Below are 23320 nucleotides of genomic sequence, written 5' to 3'. Positions count from 1 at the left end.
TGTTCCTAGTACAGTGAGTCTTGGCTCATCCTGTATAGTTACTCTTAGGACTCTATAACATTACTGCATGTAATGTAAATGGTCAAATAACTGTCCTGTTAAATTAAACCAACTCCCATTCTCTCAAAAAGACAAAGTTTCAGAAAATGAGCAAAATTGAAAGACTAGGGGAACAATTAAAAATAAAATTTCAGGGACTTCCCTGGCGGTCCAGTGGTTAAGACTCTGTGCTTCCACTGCAGGGGGCGTGGGACTGATCCCTGGTTGGGGAACTAAGATCCACAGGCCACATGGTGTGGCCAAAAAAATAAGAAATTTTTTTAAAAAGAAAGAAAACATTCTTCAATAAAATGAAATAAAATTTCAGAAAGGGTTAAACAATAAATTTAATATGACCCCGATAAAAATATCAACAGAATCTTGGGGGGAGGGGAGAACTTAGATAACCTGTTTACAAATCAGAAAATATGTAGAAAATTCTGAAAAAGTATAAGGACAAACAAAACAAGCCTTACCAAATATTAAAATGTAACCTATAGGAATAAAATAAGTTTTTCCTACTTGTGGACAGAAAGCAAAAGAGAACTGGTCCCAGAAATAGATTCAAATACACACAGAATTTAATATATGATAATGGCATTTCAAATCAGAGACTATTCAATACACAGTTCAAGGGCAACTGGCCAGTCATCTGGATAAAAAACTTGATTCTTGTTTCCTTTTTATAGCAAATGAAAAACAAAACTGTAAAAAGTACTAAGATTTAACATGGGAACAGAAAAAGTGAAAAGATAAGTGCCAAAATTGGGGAAAAAAACTTATATCATGTAAGATCAACAAAGGCCCAATAATCTTAATATATAAAAAGTTCTTAGTAATAAATAGGCAAGCAGCCCAAAAGAAAAATCAGTAGTTCACAGAATTTATATAAATGCTTTTAAAATATAAGATGTTAAATTAAACCTCACTCATAATTTGAAAAAGTTAAATTAAAATGAGTTGCTTTCAACAATCTGGCCAAGATTAAAGTTTAATAATACATAACACTGAAAACAGTGTGGGGGAAATAGGAACTCACACACTGCTGATAGAAAGCTAAAAGGGTGTAAATCTCATTGATGGGTAACTGGCAATAAATATAAAATTTTTTTAACATATATATATCACTGAGCCCCCACATTCCTCTTTTAGAAATTTATGTTCACAAAGGCAACTTCTTTTAACAAACTCGTCAATGGAGCAATGTAAATGGCAACAGCAAAAATACTGGAAACAACTCTGACGTCCAGCAGTGGGGGACTGGGAATAAAGAGAGAGTACCACACAGCTGGTAAAAGAATACAGTAGATTTATGTGCTAATATGAGATGTTCCCAAGATGCATTTAAAAAAAAAAATTTATGGTATTTTTGGCTGCGTCAGGTCTTCATTGATGTGTGCAGGCTCTTCTCTAATTGTGGTGAGCGGGGCCCACTCTTCATTGCGGTGGGCGGGATTCTCATTGTGGCAGTTTCTCTTGTTGTGGAGCATGGGCTCTAGGCCCATGAACCTCAGCAGCTGTGGCACTCGGGTTCAGTAGTTGTGGCTTGCGGGCTCTAGAGAGCAGGCTCAGCAGTTGTGGCGCACGGGCCTAGTTGCTCTGTGGCATGTGGGATCCTCTGGGACCAGGGCTCAAACCTGTGTCCCCTGCAATGGCAGGTGGGTTCTTAACCACTGCGCCACCAGGGAAGCCCCCCCAAGATGCATTCTTAAGTGACAAGAAGTTCTTAACATGCATAGAGTATATTTGCATTTGTACAGAAAAAAGATGGGACATACACATGCTTGCGTGTGAATGAAAAAATTCAGGAAGGATACCTAAGAAACTAGTAACAGTGATCACCTCTACAGAGGAGACCTGAGGGGAAGAGATGGAAGACACTTATATTTTTCTCACTGCACACCTATGAACTCTTTTATCACGTGCATGTATACTTTTTCAATTGAAAGAAAAACTTAGTTAATAACAAAAATAGCAGCAGCAGCAAACATTACTGTGGAAGGCATGGAAATGGACTTGAAACACAAAGTAGGTTTTTGGTAATGGAAGGGAAGACAGTCTATGTGATACAAACAAGAACCAGGGCAATAAGGCAAGAATATGAAGTGTTTATTTGCAGTAAGAGGAGATATATCCAAAAGGCATGAAGGGTAAGAGAGAGAAATATTGAGTAGGGAAGATTAGGCCAGATTATAGAGGGCCTTGAATGTTAGGCAGAGTAATTTAAACAGGATGAGAAAGGATAAAGGAAGCCACTGGAAAGGAATAACGTCATCTAAAGCATTGGGAAGATTATTCTGGCAATGGTAAACAGAACAAGTTAACAAAGCAAGTTGAGAGGTAAGGAGCCATCCTGTAGCTTATGGCAGTAATCCAGGCAGGTGGTGATTGGTGATGGCCTGAACTAGAACTCGGGGGCAGGAATGGAGAGTAGAGGATAAATATGAGAGACATTTTGAAGGAGACTGTATATGAGGGAATGAACAAGAAGGATTCAATTATTATTATAAAATTTCAAAACTGATGACCAGAGAATGTTGGTTCCATTTACAAAGACTGAGAATTTATGCGGATAAACTAATTTTTGAGTAAGAACAGAAAACAGAAAAGAGATATGAATCCCAAGAGGAAATATCCACCAGGCATTTGGAATCTGAGATGTCGCAGATTTTTAACTGGAAGACTCTCATTAGAATTCTGGCTTTGCCACTCACCATCTCTGTGATCTGAGCCAATTACTGAAATCTTTGAGTCTCAACTTCTTTGTCTGTAAAATGGGGGTAAAGATTTATACAGAATTTATACATCTCTGGAAAAACATTTTAAAAATTAGACACTGGTTGCCACTGGGCAAAGGAGCTGAGTGGATGGCAGAAAAGTGGGAAATATTTTACTATATAGCCTTTTGTAGCATTTGAATTTTGACACATGAATATATTGGCAAAGAAAGGAAGTGAAGTTTAAAATAAAAGGTGGGCGGTGACATCTATTGTCTGTAAGATTAAACAGCTACTGAGAGTCAAAGCACTTCACAACCTCTGCAAGCTACTATGCTGGAGAGCAACTGAGCTCAGGTAAGAGGACTAGATTGTTAGAGGACGCATGTGCTTATATTAAGGGAAGCCCTTAGAGTGGCAGAGAAGAAATGGAAGAAAGAGCTTAGACTGAATTTAACTCAAAGATTCAACTCTCAGGAAAAGGGGGAGTGAAGAATCCAGAGAAGGTGCAGTTCAGAGAGTGGGAAGAGTAAGTGAGGACAGTTAAGGACCAAAGAAGGGGGAGACTGACAGTGTCCAATGTATCAAAAGGAAAGATAATAAAGGCAGAAAAAGGCTCTGGATTTAGCATTAAGAAGAACACTGGTGATCTTTTAAGTAACTAAGCAAAGTAATAAGGAAACAGACCTATAAGCAAGTGTGTTAAAGAGTAGGGAATGAAGATATAAAAGCAGATATAGATGCTATTTTTGAAGTTCAAAAGAAAACTTTTTTACAAAAGAAAAAAAAAGTCATTGCCATTAGGTAATATTACAGTTTTAATTTATTTATTTAAATACATAGGCTACTTCCATTTATCCACTTTTTACTGCCTAAACTGTTCTGCCTTGTACTGTTAGTTTGTACTTGGGAATAAAATTATTAACCAAATAGCCCCATAGGTTTTGTCCTGTATTTTACACATAATCAAAATTATGTCTTATAAAGTGCTCTATGTATAACAGATATTTAACCTTTTGGGATAATCAAGAAGGTTGAGACATGTTACATAAGATGATATTAATAATTTTAAAGAAGAAAAGATTTACCATTTAAAAAATTGAACAAAGTGTTAGAAAATCTATAACATTATCTAGTGTTATCTTCTCATTTCTGTCACTTTGCACAGTATTGGATACCTAAAATGCTCTCTGTAATTACATACTGGTTTAAAGGTCCATTAATTCAATGTAGTAAGCTTAATGGAGCACACTAAAGTTCCCCAGAAATAGCACATCAGTCATATTTCAACGATGAAATATGGTTCAAGTTTCTGTTTCAAGGATGTTACCTATTACAAAATTGTTCTTACCAGGACCATTTTTCAAATGAACAAAAAGGAAAAATCTAACTCTTCAAATGGAGCCCCCTTTCTCACACACCACCACTGTCACTGTCACTGACTATTTGGTCTGAATTTCTCTCTCCAGGCTGGTTTAACTCACTGCTCAACTGAGGCTCTGTCCTGAATTACTGTTTTCTGGGTCAGCTCCTAAATGGGGGTTTCTCCTCTACTCTAGAATGGGACTGGCCACCAGGGATGTGTTCCAGAAAAGCATGGCAAAAAGTTGATAATCTTCAAAATAAAGAAAAATGTCATGTTAAAAGTACTCTGTGAAGGGGATTAAGAGGTACAAACTCTCAGTCATATAATAAGTCACGGCATGTGATGTACAGCATAAGAAACATGGTCAATAATACTGTAGTAACTCTGTATGAGGACAAATGGTTATTAGATTTATTGTGGTGATCATTTCATGATGTATTTAAATATTGAATCACTATGTTATATTCCTGAAACTAATATAATATTGTATGTCAACCATACTTCAATTAAAAATAAACAAAAGTACTCTGCCAGAGATATAATACCTCTATATTTTCTATGTCTCCACTGTACTAACTACAAAAAGAAAAAGATTATTAAAAGAGCTAATTCTCATGTTTATCTTGTCATTCCTCCTAGGATCAGGTAAGATACAATCAGAAATCTTAGGAGAGATCAAGTCAAAAATAAAATTATGTCTTTGAGAATACCCAGAACAAATAATCTTTTGCTGTGTAACAGACAGTTTGCATAAATCAACCTCTTCAGATAAGACAATAACACCAGAATAGTGTAAACTATTAATACTGATCAACACAAATGGATATTATAGCAAGACATATAAAAAAAATCCAAAGAAATACAAACACATGAAAAACTATTTTTGTTCCTATGAAATTATTTGTTTTTGACTACCTTAACAATAATACGCTATCCTTGGGCCTTGATTTAGGCCCTTCCTTCCTTCAGGTTTTTAAGACATTCGAAATGAAAGTATTTCCTTTAAACCTGGAATATCTGATTACAGGTGGAAATTATAATACCTACCAACACACTCGTAAAAATAGCAATAAAATGCACACAATTTGCACCTGAAATACCAAAACTCAATCAGCAGTGATAAGACTGTCTGAGAGGAAGAAAGGAAGGAAAGAATGAAGAAAGAAAAGAAGGAGGGAGGAAAACCTTTAAGAAAAATAATTAATCTTGGTGACTGAGAGTAAAATTTAAATTTAAATTTGAAATCAACAAGCTATTACGTTGTAAAGGTTAAATCATTAGAACTGTTTTCCTCTGATCTATTTCAATATTTTGAAAAATACACCCAGGCTTTGAAAAAATGATTATTTGACCACGTCCATTTAATTAAAATCAATATGCTCAGATTTCAGGCACAGTGGGAAAAAATTCTTTGTGGGAGAGACAAATATTTAATAACATTTATTTTCAATTAAAAAGAACTAAAGAAAAAAGCCACAAGAAAGATAAAGATAAATCAGAACAAAAAACTTCAGGGAAGATATGGTATACTGAAGAAATACTTGTAAGCTGTGAAATCAACAAAACAGTTAACACTTAAGTAGTGGTTGTGAAGTTCAATGCAAATATTATTTTAAAAATTTCATATGATAACTGCGTAGTACAAAAAAAGTAACTGGTAATTAAATTTCAGATTATTTTAATAACATATGGGGGAGGAGGGAATGAAGGGGAGTAGAAAAGAGGAGAATTTAAGCCTGCTAAAATTTGCAACACTTCAACCACCATACTTTCCATTCTTAATAGAGATACACAAGTTCTTATATTAATAAATACAGAGGTAGGTAAAGTAAGAATAATGTTAAATTACCATGCTAAAATCTCTTTAATTCACTTAGAGAACAAAGGAACAGTGAAAACTTGATCAAAATAACAAAGTAATGAAACAAAGGAAACAAAAAAAGGACACATTGTAAACAGTCTAAAATAAGACTGTTTATAAAAGAAGTACAAAAACTCAGTTACATCAATAAATGTAAATAAGTTACACTACTAAAAAAGATTCAATTAAGTCTAAAGAGGTAAATCTAATTATATGCTATTTATAAGAATCAAACCTAAATGACAGAGAAAGGTTGAGGATAACAAAATTGGCAAAGACCTGATAGATATGTGGAAAGAAAAATAAACAAGAGGCAATATTAATATTACATAAAGAACTTGAGGCCAAAATAGCTTTAAATAGGAGAGAGGATTCTTTTACATTAATAAAAGTTCTATCTGTGGAACAAGATAGCATTAAGATTTTTAAATTAAAATGGTTACATATAAATTGGCATGAGAAGCTAATGAGTATCAAAACTTCACAGATCAAAAAGAGAAACTAATTTAAGATATAGTATACTTGAGTAGTATCAATAAGATTCATAGTTTTATACTAAAATATACATTAATAATATATATTAACACATAATATATATTATATATTTATCTGTATTACTTAATATATATATTACATTATATAGAAAATATACCATCTTTTCAAATTCTATGAACTGTACAAAAAATGATCCTACACTGTGCCACAAAGAAACCTTAAAATTAGGAATAACAAAAGGTTAGCAACAACAAAAATTCCATCTACAAATATAAAAAGTTTATCACATCAAAAACAGAAACTTCCAGTTATAAGAAAAATAAGTACTAGGGATGTAATGCACAACATGACTGTAGTTAACACTGCTGTATGATATATAGGAAAATTGTTACCGTAAATCTTAAGAGTTCTCATCACAAGGAAAAAAAATTTTTTTTCTTGTTTTTCTTTTTATCTATATGAGATGATGGATGCTAACTAAACTTAGTGCATTAATCATTTCATAATATTTGTAAGTCAAACCATTATGCTTAAACTTATGTATGTGATGTATGTCAGTTACATCTTAATAAATGGGATAAAAGAAGAATAAGAAAAAAGGGGATAAAAACATTATTTAAACTAATTCCATGGTCAAAGAGGAAATCAAAACTGCTCTCATGGAAACTAAAAGAACAAAATCATTTACAATACAGTTGCCCCTCAGTATCTGCAGGGGTTCCAGGACCCCCCACTCCCTGCTGTGGATACCAAAATCTACAGATGCTCAAATACTACTGGTGTAGTATTTGCACATAAATTGCATACGCACATCCTCCCACATACTTTAAATCATCTCTGGATTACTTATAATACCTAACACAATGTAAATGCTATGTAAATAATTGTTGGTAGGTGGCAAATTCAAGTTTTGCTTTTTGGGACTTCCTGAGATTTTTTTTGGAATACTTTTTTGAGTCATTGGTGGTTGGCTGAATCAGCAGATGTGATACAGAGGGATGATTCTGCAACCAAAAACCATGAAACACCTAGGAATATCTCACAGAATATGAGCAAAATTTGTACACTGAAAACTAAAAACCACTGATGAGAAATTGAGGAAGATCTAAATAAATGGAGAGATATGCCATGTTCATAGATTAGAAAACTCAATACTATTAAGATGTCAATTCTTTCCAAATTGATCTATAGATGCAAATACCAATCAAAATCCTAGCAGACTTTTTTGTAGAAATTGACAAATTGGTTTGAAATTTTGTATGGAAAGGCAAACGACCTAGAACATTCAAAATAAAGAAATACAAAGGTAGAGGACTCACACTACCTGATGCCAAGACTTACAGAATTCCAAGCTACAGAAATCAAAATTGTGTGCTATTGGCTTAAGAACAGATACACGGACCAAAGGAACAGAACAGAATCCAGAAATAGACCTGTATAGATAAGGTCAACTCATTTTCAACAAAGATGCTAAGGTAATTCACAGAGAAAGGATAGTCTTTTTAACAAATGGTGCTGGAACACCTGGCTATCCAAACACACCTCGATTGCTACCTTGCACCATATACAATAGTCAACTCAAAATGGATTACATAGAGCTAAATATAAAAGTTAAAACTATAAAACTTCTAGAAGAAAATATATGAGAAAATCTTTGAGACTTTGGGTTAGGTAAAGACTTCCTAGATAAAAAACAAAAATACAACCCCAAAAGGAAAAAAAAATTGATAAACTGTATTTCATCAAAACAAAAAAACTTCTGTTCTTCAAAGATACTGTATTCAAGGCACATACTGGCAGAAAATATCTGCAAAATACACATCTGATAAAAGTATTTGTATCTGGAATATATAAGGAGCTCAGTAACAAGAAGAAAATCTAAAAAAAAAAAAAAAAAGCATAAAAGATTAGAGCAGGCACTTCTCTAAAGAAGAGATCTGGATGACAAGCCTATAAGATGTTTAACATCATTTGTCATTAGGGAAATGCAAATTAAAACCACGATGGGATACCACTACACAACTATTCAAAAGGCTAAAATTACAAAACCATACAATAAAAAGTGCTAGCAAGGATAAAGAACTACAACTCATACATTGTCGGTGAGTATGTAAAATGGTACAGACATTATAGAAAACAGTTTGGCAGTTTCTTACAAAGTTAAACATACATTTACCACACAACCCAACAATTCTACTCCTAGGTATTTACCCAAGAAATGTCCTACAAAGATCTGTACAATAGAAGCTTTATTTATAATAGCAAGAAAAACCCCCCAAAACTGGAAACAATTCAAATGTCCATGAAGCTGTCAATGGATAAATAAACTATGGTCCATATACTAGGGATACTACTCAGCAGTAAAACAGAACAAACTACTGCTTCATGTAACAACATGAATGAATTATGCTAAGCATTATGTTAAGCAAAAGAAGCCATATCCAAAATGCTACATATTGTATGATTCCATTTATATTTTGGAAAGGCAAAATTATAGGGATAGAAATCAGTTCAGTACTAGTCAGGGGTTAGGGGAAAGACTGACTAGAGGGGCCTGAAGGAACTCTGGAGTGATTTGAAAATGTTCTATATCACAATTGTGGTGGTAGTGACACAACTGTATACATCTGTCAAAATTTGAACTGCATATCTAGAACTGCGTACCTAGAAAAGTTTCTGTAAATAAATTATACCACAAAATCTGACTTAAAAAGTGCAATTCAAATTAATGGCAATGGGAACACTGAAAGCTGTAATTTATGGAATGTGGCCAACCTGCACTAAGAGGAAAATTAATAGCCTTAAGTGCTTTCATTATTAAACAGAAGAATAAAAATAAATGTACCAACCACTTGAAAGGCAGAAGAAAGCCATGCTTCTGGCAAGAAAAGGGGAATGTCAACACAAACACAATAGTAAGAATAAAATAAAGATAAAGTTTTAAACATGGAGATACTAAAAATTATAAAGGTTCTTTATACTGATACTAATGAATCTGCAAAATAATTTAAATGGAAAACAAATTATCAAAACTGATTCAAGAGGTAGAAAACTTTGATAGGGCAATAACCATGTAAGTAATTGGAAATATTCTCAAAACTCTATCCCTGGAAGAAGTTCCAGGTTCAGATGGACTTACGGCACTTTTAAAGCTATACCCTCAGAAGACAGAAAATTCTTATGTCATAGCTCTTAACCATCTCAGAGCATGGAAAGGGCAACTATTTACACTGCATTTACATTTTACTTATAACTACTTACATAATATTTACACTGTATTAGGTATTGTAAGTAATCTAAAGATGATTTAAAGTATATAGAGGGATATATATAGGTTATATGCAAAAACTATACCATTTTATATAAGGAACTTGAGCATCTGAGGATTTTGGTATTCAGCAGGGGGTACTGGAACCAATCCCCCAAAGATGTCAAGGGACAACTGTATAGCAATTAAAGGAAAAAAACATGCAACCACATGAATGAGTCTCATCAGTATAAAGTTGAGCAAAATAAGTAAAAACAAACAAAACTAAACAATATTTTTAGGGAGGCATATATATAGGTTGTAAAGCTATAAAGAGTAAAGAAATAATTATCACAAAGGTCAAGAGTGGTTTCCACTGGGTGGGTATTAAGGCTCTGATCAGAGAGAACCATGTGAGAGAAGGAAGCAGGGTTCTGTGATTTTGCAGTGTTCTCTTTCTAGCTGGATGGTGGTTACATGGGTTTTGATTTACAATTATTATTTAAACTATTAAATATACATTGTACATACTTTTTTGTACGTGTGATTTATCTCAAAATAAGGAAAGAAATGAGATAGAATAATACAGTGCTCTCACTGTATTGGTTTGGTTCCCTAAAGTGACTGAGCACATTCTCTTCTTGGATAATGTTTAGTAGAAAAAAACACCAGAGGACAGAGCTCTCTTAATTCTTAATTAAGTCCTCTTAAGAAATTCTCTTAAGCATATTAAGTCTCTCTGAACCCTAATTTGCTCATCTATTAAGTGCAAATACTAATTGCTGTCCTTATATCTTGGGATATTTGTGACCATCAATCATAATATACCAAAACATGTTTAGAAAATTGCAAACAAAAAAACAGAGCAGCTCAGTTTTCATAATCTGAAATTCAGAGGTTTTTGTTACACTAGCTATGATCATACCAAGAGATAATAAAATCCATGAAAGTAAGATTTCTTTCTGACAATTTTCCATTTCACTTTAAGCGGCATATTTTAAAAAGTGGTGCATTTGTCATCAGTAATGGGTAAACAAATAGGGTTCCACTTTGAGAAAAAATAAATATAAAACATTAATTTAACCTAGGAAATGCTATAAAAGATGTCACATTAAAAATCTAGAGATTGAGATCTGTTCTTGTATTTACAAAAGAAAACTTAAGGGCTTCCCTGGTGGCGCAGTGGTTGAGAATCCGCCTGCCGATGCAGGAGACACGGGTTCGTGCCCTGGTCCGGGAAGATCCCACATGCCGCGGAGCACCTAAGCCCGTGAGCCATGGCCGCTAGGCCTGCGCGTCCGGAGCCTGTGCTCCGCAACGGGAGAGGCCACAACAGTGAGAGGCCCGCATACCACAAAAAAAAAAAAAAAAAAAAAAGAAAACTTAAGAATGTCTTTTCCTCTGTGTGAAAAGGAGAAATACTGTTCGCTAAGTTACCCATCTAGTACCTTTCTCTAATGAATACAGTCAGCACCAAAACTGTTCTCCCTTAATTGAGTAAAGGAGAGAAGAATAAAATAAACAATTTAACTGGGCTTCTCAATTAGCCTTGGTGCTGCTATGGGCCAATTAAAAAGAAACTGAGAGGAAAGTCTAATTCACTAAAACAAACCTAAACATTAAAGGATGTTAATTTTTCAATAACTAATATCTTTGAATGGTGACACAGCATAACTAGACTTATCATGGTGATCATTTTGAAATGTATAGAAAAAGATTACTATGTTGTATAACAGGAACTAACACAGTGTTGTAGCTCAGTTATACTTCAAAAGCAAGCACGCAAACAAACTCATAGAAAAAGAGTTCAGATTTGTGGTTACCAGAGGCAGGGGGTAGTTGGATGAAAGCAGCCAAAAGGCACAAACTTCCAGTTATAAGATGAATAAGCACCAGGAATGTAATGTATAGCATGATAAATATAATTAACACTGTTGTTAAGTTATGTATGAAAGTTGTTAAGAAAGTAAATTCTAAGAGTTCTTATCACACAAAAAAATATTTTTTAAATTCTTTAATTTTGTATCTATGAGATGATGGATGTTCACTAAACTTATTGTGTAATAATTTCATGATGTAAGTCAAATCATTACACTGTATACCTAAAACTTATACAATGCTCTGTGAATTTTATCTCAATAAAACTGGAAAAAAAAGAAAGGGATAAAAAGAAAGAAGTTTTATATATTTACTTTGCCACTTTTAACTTCTGCCACCAATATCAACAATGCTCTTAGAAATTTTTTAGATTGAAACACTCAGAAAAAGACAAAGATAATATTGGGTTGGCCAAAAAGTGCCTTCGGTTTGTAAGTAAAACTAAAAGACACCTTTTTCATTTCCACCAAAAACTTTACTGAACAACATATTCACCCTTTTGTGCCACTACCTTCTGTCATTTTTTAGGCAACTTCATAATTCCATCTTCCCAAAACGTTGTATCTTTTTGAGCAAAGAACTGTTCCAGGTGCCTTTTACAGTCTTCCAGGGAATTGAAATATTTTCCATTAAGAGAATTTTGTAAACACCAAAATAAATGGAAATCCGAAGGTGCATTGTCTGGTGAAAACAGTGGATGAGTCAGAACTTCCTAGCCAAGCTCTGGTCATCAAAGAAACATTCTGTCTTGCACTATCCTGATGAAAGATTAGTCTACTCACTAATTCTAGACACTTTTCGTCGAGTGCTACTTTCAGTTGGTCTAATTGGGAGTAGTACTTGTTGCAATTAATCCTTTGGTTTCCCGGACGGTGCCTTCTCTGGATGAAGACTGGCCTTTTTTGTGGTTGGCGGTGGTTCACTTCGCTTGCCCCATGATCTCTTCCATTCCACATTATTGTACAGTATCCACTTTTCATCGCCTGTCTCAATTTGTTTTTTTTTTAAAACATCTTTATTGTAGTGTAATTGCTTTACAATGGTGTGTTAGTTTCTGCTGTATAACAAAGTGAATCAGCTATACATATACACAATTTATTTTAATAACAGAATGTTTTTGTTACGTTTAAGTAGAGAATCGCATGTGGAAATATAACTTATATGGAACCCAAACATCAAAGCGATTAACATAACCAAGCTAGTATAAATGATTTTCAAGGCTTGACTGGATATTTTGAGTATGTCAGCTATCTTCTGTGGAGTATAATGTTGATTGTTCTCAATTAATGTCTCAATTTGATGGCTATCAACTTCAACTGGGGTATCCAACCATGGAGCAACATCCAGTGAGAAATCTCCAGCACGAAACCTCACAAACCACTTTCTTTTTTTTTTTTTTTTTTTTTTTGCGGTATGCGGGCCTCTCACTGCTGTGGCCTCTCCTGCTGCAGAGCACAGGCTCCGGACGCGCAGGCTCAGCGGCCATGGCTCACAGGACCAGCCGCTCCACGGCATATGGGATCCTCCCGGAACGGGGCACGAACCCGTGTCCCCTGCATCGGCAGGCGGTCTCACAACCACTGCGCCACCAGGGAAGCCCCACAAACCACTTTTGACATGTTCAGTTAGTGACAGCACCTTCTCATACACTGCACAAATCTTTTTTTGCATTTTTACCTTTCTTGAAATAATAAAGCATAATAGGTCAAAAAAGTTGCTTTTTTCTTCCATCTCCAATATTAAAATGGCTACACAAAAATTCACCAATTTTGATAAGTCTTGTATTAAATGTACGCTGATATGACAGCTGTCACATACAATCTAACAAAATTGTTTCAAATGAAGTTAAAGACAACTAAATGCCACTAAGAGCAATCTTACAGAAAAAACCAAACAAACCTTTTGGCCAATCCAATATAAAAATGTAAAGCAAAACAATATGCTCTATTATAATGCTATATTATTTTTCTATATAAAATATTAATGTTCAAAGTTCTGCATACCTGAATGTTTTCCCTACTCCAAGTATGTGGTGTTTTACTGGCAAGTAATTTCAGATCTTGAATAGCAAGTCTCTTTACTGCTTTCCTGGGGTCATTCTTTAAATACTGCAATAGAAGCTGAATCTACAAAGGAAATAAGTCACTCCATGAATGATACGGTCACTGAAATTATCATTAGGGATGCAGTGTAAGTTAGTGAAACATACATTTGAGACAGGGCTCATTTCGAATTACAGCCCTGTCATTTATTCGCTATGTGCCCATGTTTGGGCCTCTTTCTCCTCTTGTATAGAAATATACTATCATTTAACTTGCAAGGTTTCAGCACAAGACCTGGTCTCAAACACTCAATTCTTCCCTTTTTTTTCCCCGCCAACTCCGTGCTCTGGCACATACCCCCACCTCCCCCTCATTTCTCTCAAGGCTCCTAAGAATCAGCACTATGAACAGAAGAAAAAAGCAAGCAAAAGGAAATGAAACCTTCTCTGATTTTTATCAGAGAAAGGGATCTTAATGTTATCAAAACTTATGGGTTACTTATTTTTTAGCGTATACTTAACATGCAAGTTTATTGAAAAGGCAGTTAAAGAAAATTGACATTACCTGCTTAGGCGTATCAACCAAAGATGAAGCTGCAAGCAGAGTAAAGGTGTGCAAAGAAACAATCACCATTTTGTTGGAAGGATAGGATGTGACTAGCTGTTGTAAGAGCTCACGAGCACTGGACGCCAATATTGCATCATGGTGCATGTGCTGCAGGATAGGGATCAATTTCAGCTTCAAGTCTACTGGCGTGGCTAGACCTAGATAGAGAAAGAATGCTTAGAGATTTCTGATCATCATACTGGATAATAGTTCACAGTTAAAAGGTCCAATTCAACTAGCAAAATGACCATTTAAAAACAAATAGTATACTAGTATTATGGTTATAACATTAAAGATAATTATATACTAGAGCTAATCAACAAGTTCAATAGGTTTTTTTCAAAAGTATGTATCTTGACATTAAGTTGTGGGTGCTTATTAAACTACATGCTGATAGTAGAAAATGCCCTTAAAAGGCACAGTAGAAAGCAGTCATATTTGCTGCCTGTTTCTTCCCAAAGGATACTAAAAGATATACACATACATGTATACATATACACACGTATATGTACAAACTCAATGGTGATTATTTTATTATATTTACAATTTTAATTATTTCCTTCAATTCTAAGTCAAGATCAGGATGCGAACAGACTGCGTATGGAGCAGTTTTGAAACTCTGAACTCTGTGTAGCAATGCCTTTCTTTACAGCATACATAGCTGGAACTCCATGAGGATTAATTCCAAAGCATCTTTTCCTGTCAACATTGGAGCTACATAAACAAAAAAGTCTTTCCTTCTACAGCACGGCTTTGAGGTGACAGTGAACAAAAAACTGTCAATCATAATGTACTACACATATGTCAAAAGCTAATTTATCTCTGCTGATCGCTGGTTTTGCCACTGTGAAGTAACTGTTAGTGTGAATACATAAATATCATTTCAACATCCAACAGTGGCTTACATCAACTAAGTCCCTTACTATTTGGCCTCTCTTTGAGTTTAGCCAAAGCAGAGAGTCCCAGGAGATGGGAGGGAGAAGAATGAGGTCAGAGCATTTATTCCCTGGTTTTCTCTCTGCAGAATCATATCAGGCTTATGTTATTATTGTTTTGATCTTTTTTTTTTTAACATCTTTGAGTATAACTGTTTTACAATAGTGTGTTAGTTTCTCCTTTACAACAAAGTGAATCAGTTATACACATGCATATGTTCCCATATCTCTTCCCTCTTGTGTCACCCTCCCTCCCACCCTCCCTATCCCACCCCTCTAGGTGGTCACAAAGCACAGAGGTGAACTCCCTGTGCTATGCTGCAGCTTCCCACTAGCTATCTAATTTACATTTGGTAGTGTGTATATGTCCCTGAATGCATTTGAATGACCAGTCTATCTTTGAAACTCTTTCTCAATAGCTTCTGCTTTTTCACACTCTTCCTGGTTTTTGTTCTTTCTCAATCTCTTTGTATTCTCCTCTTTATCCACACTTTAATTTCTGGTATTCCTTGGGCTTGGTAATATATTATCTTCTTACTCTATGTACTTTCCCTGAGTGAGCTTATATAAACCCATGGCTTCTATTACCAGCTATATGCTTTTAAAGACTGCCTCCCCCTCGCCTCCCTGCTCCCTGAACTTCAGATATGTATATCCCATTACCTCTGGTCATCTCCAATGGGATGTCTCAGATGTATTTTATACTTAATACAGCCCAAAGAGAACTATTGCCCCTCCAACTTTTCCCATTTCACGATATGACAACTCCATCATTACAGCTCCTCAGAACTTGGAGTCTTTCTTGATTCCCTTATTTCTCTCACACCCACATCCAAATTTATCAACAAATCTTGTTGGTTTCTATCTTCAAAATATAACCCAAATCTGTCTTTCCACCTTCATTGCTATCACACTGGTCCACTTCCACCACCATCTCTTGACTGGACCATTGCAAAAGTGTCCTAAGTATTGTCTCTACTTAGGCCTTTCCCCATGGCAGACTCCTGTTGCATATCCCCCCCTTCTCCTCTGCAAGTGTATTCTCAATCCAGCAGTCAGAAGGACTCTTTGTGTTTATAGACGTTTTTACTGAAGGCTTAGGGAGACTCAAGATTTTACTTTGCAGGAACACAAGCAGCTTAAAATTTAATTTAAGGATACTTTATTCCTAAAACTTGCTCACCACTTCTATATCTTGAGCTCCAATCTTCCTCCACCTTGCCCCCATTCCTACCCGTGTTTTTCTCCCTGTCTCTCTTTCTATCTCCTAATTCCTGTTCACTTTAATTTTAAATTTATTTATTTGTTTGTTTGTTTGTTGTTTTGTTTTTTTTTTTGTAGTACGCGGGCCTCTCACTGTTGTGGCCTCTCCCGTTGCGGAGCACAGGCTCCGGACGCGCAGGCCCAGTGGCCATGGCTCACGGGCCCAGCCGCTCCGCTGCATGTGGGATCTTCCCGGACTGGGGCACGAACCCGTGTCTCCTGCATCGGCAGGCAGACTCTCAACCACTGCGCCACCAGGGAAGCCCTGTTTGTTTGTTTTTATTTAATTATTTTTGGCTGCATTGGGTCTTCATTGCTGTGCACGGCCCTTCTCTAGTTGCAGTGAGCAGGGGCTACTCTTCATTGCAGTGCTCAGGCTTCTCATTGCGGTGGCTTCTCTTGTTGCAGAGCACGGGCTCTAGGCACACAGGCTTCAGTAGTTGTGGCTCGCGAGCTCTAGAGCACAGGCTCAGTAGTTGTGGTGCATGGGCTTAGTTGCTCCGCAGCATGTGGGATCTTCCCAGACCAGGGCTTGAAAGCCGTGTCCGCTGCACTGGCAGGCGGATTCTTAACCACTGCATCACCAGGGAAGCCCCTACTTTAGTTTTTTACAGATAAAACTTACGGAACAAAAATGAATCTTAAATATGCATATTAATGGATTTCTACATATGAATATATCCATAGAGCCACCACTCAAGCTATACAGAATCCTCCAACACCCTAGGAGGCTTACCTCTATAGCTTACATCAACTCCCTTGCTATTTGCCTTCTCTCTGAGTGGACAGCCCCAGCAGATGGGAAGCGAAGAATGCTCAGGTCCGAGTATTTATTCCTTGGCTCCTTCTCTGCAGGGTCACATCAGGTCACATCATTCTGAAGGTCAGTTTTTCAAAGTGGCCCTCTTGATGTGACTCCAGGTTCTGGTAACCACTCCCTCTCCTGCACCATAGAGGGGTATAGGACTACATCATCCCCTATAGTTTACCCTGCCCACATCTTTGTAAATGGTTCCTTCATTAAACCCTACTTGAATTATCTCAGCTCAAGTGTGACATCTGTTTCCTGCTGAGATCTTGTCTGATACAACAGGCATTCAATAAAAACCTGCTCAATGAATGAGTGATGCTTCCTTCTAATAATAGCTTTCTGCAGGACAGCCCTTTTCTGGCAACAGGGGAAAAAAGACAAAGGAATAAATGGAAACAGGACAAAGCTCAACCACTGTATCTTGGTCTTCAATTAAGTGATTTTATTGTGGCTCCATTTCCTTTTCCATAAAATAGAGGTAGCAGTATTACCTATCCAAGTCTGCCAAATTGTGCAATTCAAAGAAATGTCATCTAGAAATACACAAAGAAAGTCGTGTTCTCTAGAGCTGTGCAATGCTGTAACCCCAGAGCTTCTTTTTACGAATATTATGAGGGTAAATGGGGTAATACATGTGAAGCACAGTATGGAAGATGAGATTAGAATACTAAGGCTTTGTAGGCTACAGTAAGGAATTTGGATTTGAGTTTCGTTGCAGTTGGAAGATACTGGAAGGACATTAGCAGAGTGAAGAGAGTCCCAGAGCTCCTAACAGCACAGCTCTCCCCCAGGTCAGAATGTTTTCCCCCTAAATATCTGCATTTCTCACTCAAATATCACTTTATCAGAAGTCTTCTTTGATCAATATATATAAAACAGTAACTTCCCCCCTTCTATCCTGCCATCTGCTCTGGGGACTCTATCCTTCTTACCGCACTTGTCCTCCGCAGCACCTGATATGTCATAAATTCACTTATCTGTTGCCCACCAACCCTTCCACCATTAGAATGTAGGTTACATGAGGGCAAGGGCTTTGTTTTGTGTACTACTGTATCCTAAGCACCTAGAATAGTTCTGGCATTTAGAAGACACTTAATAAACATTATTTGAATGAATAAATGAATGAATAGTGACTAGCACACAGTAACTACTTAATAAATGTTAGCAGCTATTATTAATATAAAGCCCATTAAGTTACTTCATAATACCAAATGAAGCATACATACCTTGAATCATTTCACTGATTTTGTTACAGATTCCTACAGCAAAATCCCTTTGGAAAGAGAAAACAGCAAAATCTTTAAAACCAAACAATTAAAATTGCTTCAGTTTTCTGAGGACTTAAAAGAAACAGAACACAGTAAGCACAGGAGAAATGCAATACTCCAAACCGTAACTAATATTCCTAAGGTCAGGTGCCAGGGGTGGGGTAAGAAATGCAACTGAAACCAAAACTCCAAACAGCAGTGGGCTTATGCCAACACTGTTACCACTGTTACCACATGATTTCCAAGGAAAGATGCTCTGATTTATGAGCATTGTTGCAATTTGCATTACTAAATTACACTGTCTGAAAGACTCAAGGTCACTATCTCAGTCTGCAATGTTTTAGGACACACTTTTAATTAAGAGAATCTTTCATCACACAAGTGATCACTTACATAAACAATAAAATATATACTAAATATTCTGAATTTTAGAAAAACAGAGTAAGTATGAAGCAGTAGAAACACAGTAGGAAATATAGATAGAATCTTACTAAGAGCCAAATTATTTAAAAGTGGCCATTTTTTAGATTAAAGACCTAAATGTAAGACTGGATACTATAAAACTCCCAGAGGAAAACAGACAGAATACTCTTGGACATAAATCTTTTTGGATCCATCTCCTAGAGTAATGGAAATAAAAACAAAAATAAACAAATGGGACCTAATTAAACTTAAAAGCTTTTGCACAGCAGAGGAAACCATATGCAAAGCAAAAAGACAACCTACAGGATGGGAGAAAATATTTGCAAACGATGCAACAAAGGATTAATCTCCAAAATACACAAACAGCTCAATATCAAAGAAACAAACAACCCAATCAAAAAATGGGCAGAAGATCTAAACAGAAATTTCTCCAAAGAAGAAAGAAGACATACAGATGGCCAAAAGGCACATGAAACAATGCTCAACATCGCTAATTACTAGAGAAGCCCAAATCAAAACTACAATGAGGTATCACCTTACACCAGTCAGAATGGCCATCATCAAAAAGTCTACAAATAATAAATGCTGAAGAGCGTGTGGAGAAAAGGGAACCCTCCTACATTGCTGGTGGGAAGGTAAATTGGTGCAGCTACTAGGGAGAACAGTATGGAGGCTCATTAAAAAACTAAAAATAGGGCTATCATATGATCCTGCAATCCCACTACTGGGCATATATCCAGAGAAAACCATAATTTGAAAAGATACATGCACCCCAATGTTCACTGAAGCACTATTTACAATAGCCAAGACATGGAAACAACCTAAATGTCCATCAACAGATGAACAGATAAAGAAGATGTGGTATACATATACAGTGGAACATTACTCAGCCATAAAAAAGAATGAAAGATGCCATTTGCAGCAACATGGATGGACCTAGATTGTCATATTAAGTGAAGTAAGCCAGACTGAAAAAGACAAATATGATATAGCTTAAATGTGGAATCAAAAATGATACAGATGAACTAATATACAAAACAGAAATAGACCCACAGACATGGAAAACAGACTTGTGCTTACCAAGGGGGAGGGGGAGGAGGGATAAATTAGGAGTTTGGGGTTAACATATACACACTTCTATATATAAAATAGATAACAAATAGGACCTACTGTATAGCACAGGGAACTATACTCAATATTTTGTAACAACCTATATGGGAAAAGAATCTGAAAAATAGATATATATATATGCATAATTGAATCACTTTGCTGTACACCTAAAACTAATGCAACATTGTAAACAAATTATACTTCAATTAAAAAAATAAAATAAAAATTAAAAACAAAGTAGGCATTTAAAAAATATTATATATGTGTAAAGCATTTTCCAAGGTGTTGCTTTTGAGTCTGTTGCAATTGAAGTATCACTGAATGTTGCAAAAGTTATTAATAACATGAATGTTTGTGATAAAACATTATATAACATGTAAGGAAATATGATACAGATAATATGATCTAATTTGGCTCTTTTAGTCATGATGAATTAATTATACACAGGGCATGAAATACTTCCCCTTTGCAGTTCAGATGTCTATATAAAACATTTTCTGCCATTAAGATATTATTTAATATTCTCTGACAAAATGGAAAGCACACATCGAGTACACAGTGGTTGTCTGCAGGAAAAGTACCACGCAGTCATTTGAGTTTCGAGATAAACTACCCATTATTTTTCATGAAATTCCATAATTATTCAGAGTTGGCTATTTGCAGATATTTTCTAAAAAGATGAATAAAGTAAGCTTGTAACTTTAAGGAAAGTAACTGGGAAAATATTTTGCCAATCTTAGCTTCTAAGCAAAAATTAGCATTTCAGAAAACTTGTATCTGTCACCATGAGCTTGACAGCTTAATATTTAAAGACTTTCCTGATGAGATAAGTGGAGATAGTAACAAATGTGATCCTTTGATATTTTACAATGAAAAAGGTCAACATTTGGAAGACCTGCATAACACAGTGTACCAGTATTTTCCAGAAGACCAATATCTAAGTTATAAAACCATACACGGGTAAGAGAGGCTAATGCCTTTCAATGTAACAGTACATATTCACTGGTGGTTTTAGAGTTCACAGGGCAATTAACCTTTAAGAACCTACACTTTTCTAGTTTTGGTATAGTATCAAAGAAAAACATCCATAATTACCTATAAAGCCTTTAAAAACACTCTCTTTTCCAACGATACATCTGTGTGAGGCTGGATTATTTTTCACATATTTTAACCAAAATAACATTGCAACAGAAACAGTGACACAGATTCAGATATGAGAATCCAGCCAGACATTAAAGAGATTTGTAAAAATGTAAAACAAGGCCACTCTTCCCAAAAAACTGATTTTTGTTTTCGAAAATAATTATTTTCATAAAGATATTTTTATGTTAACATATTAAGAATTTATTACTTTTTAAATGAACTAATAAATATTTTTAAAATTTAGGCATTTTCATTCTAATACAGTAACTATCAGTTGATAAAATAATCCACATAAACAAAAAAAGCTCTTTGAGGACTTCGATAATGTTTGAAGAGTGTAAAGGCATTCTGATACCAAATAGTTTCAAAACTACTGCTCTGATATCAGCCTTACATTTGGTAAGAAAAAGTAAGTTGTAAATGTCTTTCAGGTATAAGGCAAAAGGTATATTAGGTATGTATAGACGACCTGTTCACATTTCAGAGTGCTCTTGTACTTGTTATTCCTTCTGCTTGGAATATCCTTCCTCTAGATTACTGCCTCTTCTTTAGCACTCAGTTTCAGCTCACATGTCACCTCCTCAGTGAGGCCTTCCCTGATCACTCTACCTAAGCAGCTCACTCAGGTCATCATCACAATGAAAAAACTGTTCTATTTTTCCCTAACATTAATGAGCAGCTGAAACTATTTTGTGTTTACATCACAACAGGTCATTCATCTTTTCCACTTCTGTATTCCTGGTGCTTGGAATAGAGTCTGGACATGATGGATATTAACTAAGTATTTCTTCACTTAACTATATAATACCTTTTTTAAAAATAGTATCTTTTTTTTTTTTTAATTTTTGGCTGCATTGGGTCTTTGTTGCTGTGCTCGGGCTTTCTCTAGTTGCGGCAAGCGGGGTCCACTCTTTGTTGCAGTGCGCGGGCTTCTCATTGCAGTGGCTTCTCTTGCTGTGGAGCACAGGCTCTAGGCATGCGGGCTTCAGTAGTCGTGGTGCGCAGACTCAGTAGTTGTGGCTCGTGGGGTCTAGAGCACAGGCTCAATAGTTGTGGCGTATGGACTCAGTTGCTCCGCGGCATGTGGGATCTTCCCAGACCAGGGCTCGAACACGTGTCCCTTGCGTTGGCAGGTGGTCTCCCAACCACTGCACCACCAGGGAAGTCCCACTAACTATATAATAACTTTTATAACAACTCAAAGTTTAAAAGTCTGTTACACTTCTCTAGGGTCAATAAACTGCAAGTTAGAAGCCTGCAGTTTTCTTTCTTTTCTTTTTTTCTTTTTTAAAGGTCTAATAATATTTTCTAAAATTCTTAATGTCAGCATTAAGAATATGTTAAGAATATATAGTCTTGTATGGTAAAATAAACAGAATAATCCGATTCTCCAGCTTCTTCCCCCCACCCCCCACCCCAAATTCCAATGTCACACCATTGGTCATACACTTCTGTACTGCTACCATCTACTGGTACCAAGGGGCTACTCCTTTTAGATGGTGAGTGCACCCTTCAGTTCACCCCAGTCACCACGTGAAGTCACCTCTCTCGTTGACAATGCCTCCCTGGTTCCTGAAGGCATTTGGGTTTGCAACTCCTGCTCTGGGACTAGCTCTTAAAAATTATAACCTTTTTCAGAACAAGTCACATGTGGTTGTAGTAGCCGACAGGTGGAAACAGGATTAAATAAATTCTTAAGGTCTTTCTTGGCCACTTTCTCTAATTTGTTTAAGATCCAAAATTAATGGAGATACTAACATTAAAAATCCATCAGCATTGGTTGAGATCAGGGGGAAGAGGTAAATGCTAATCTGAAAAAGACATATTTCCTTATTCACACTCTGATACATCTAGATAGGTCCTTCAGACTTTCCTATTGCACTAATTTGGTATTTTTAATTTTTATTTATTATTATTATTTTTTTTTCAGTACGCGGCCCTCCCACTGTTGTGGCCTCTCCCGTTGTGGAGCACAGGCTCCGGACGCGCAGGCCCAGCTGCTCCGCGGCATGTGGGATCCTCCCGTACTGGGGCACAAACCCGCATCCCCTGCGTCGGCAGGCGGACTCTCAACCACTGCACCACCGGGGAAGCCCTAATTTGGTATTTTTAAACA

General features: G+C 36.1%; 1 protein-coding gene across 3 annotated transcripts in view; it reads right to left on the bottom strand.

Annotated features, from left to right (window-relative positions):
- INTS7 (integrator complex subunit 7) overlaps positions 1–23320 on the bottom strand; it is an 88826-nt gene that overhangs the window by 50254 nt on the left and 15252 nt on the right. For all 3 annotated transcript variants that reach the window (XM_059076073.2, XM_067032112.1, XM_067032115.1), the window contains exons 5-7: positions 18487–18533; positions 14210–14409; positions 13607–13729 (exon numbers count right to left, since the gene is read on the bottom strand). In XM_059076073.2, the coding sequence (XP_058932056.1) occupies positions 13607–13729; positions 14210–14409; positions 18487–18533 (370 nt within the window). The remainder of the gene's footprint in view (positions 1–13606; positions 13730–14209; positions 14410–18486; positions 18534–23320) is intronic.

This window comes from Kogia breviceps, chromosome 1 (genome assembly GCF_026419965.1).
Source record: "Kogia breviceps isolate mKogBre1 chromosome 1, mKogBre1 haplotype 1, whole genome shotgun sequence".
Taxonomy (NCBI): domain Eukaryota; kingdom Metazoa; phylum Chordata; class Mammalia; order Artiodactyla; family Physeteridae; genus Kogia; species Kogia breviceps.
Note: the sequence above shows the minus strand (reverse complement) of the source record. Positions and strands in the feature narration are given on the sequence as shown.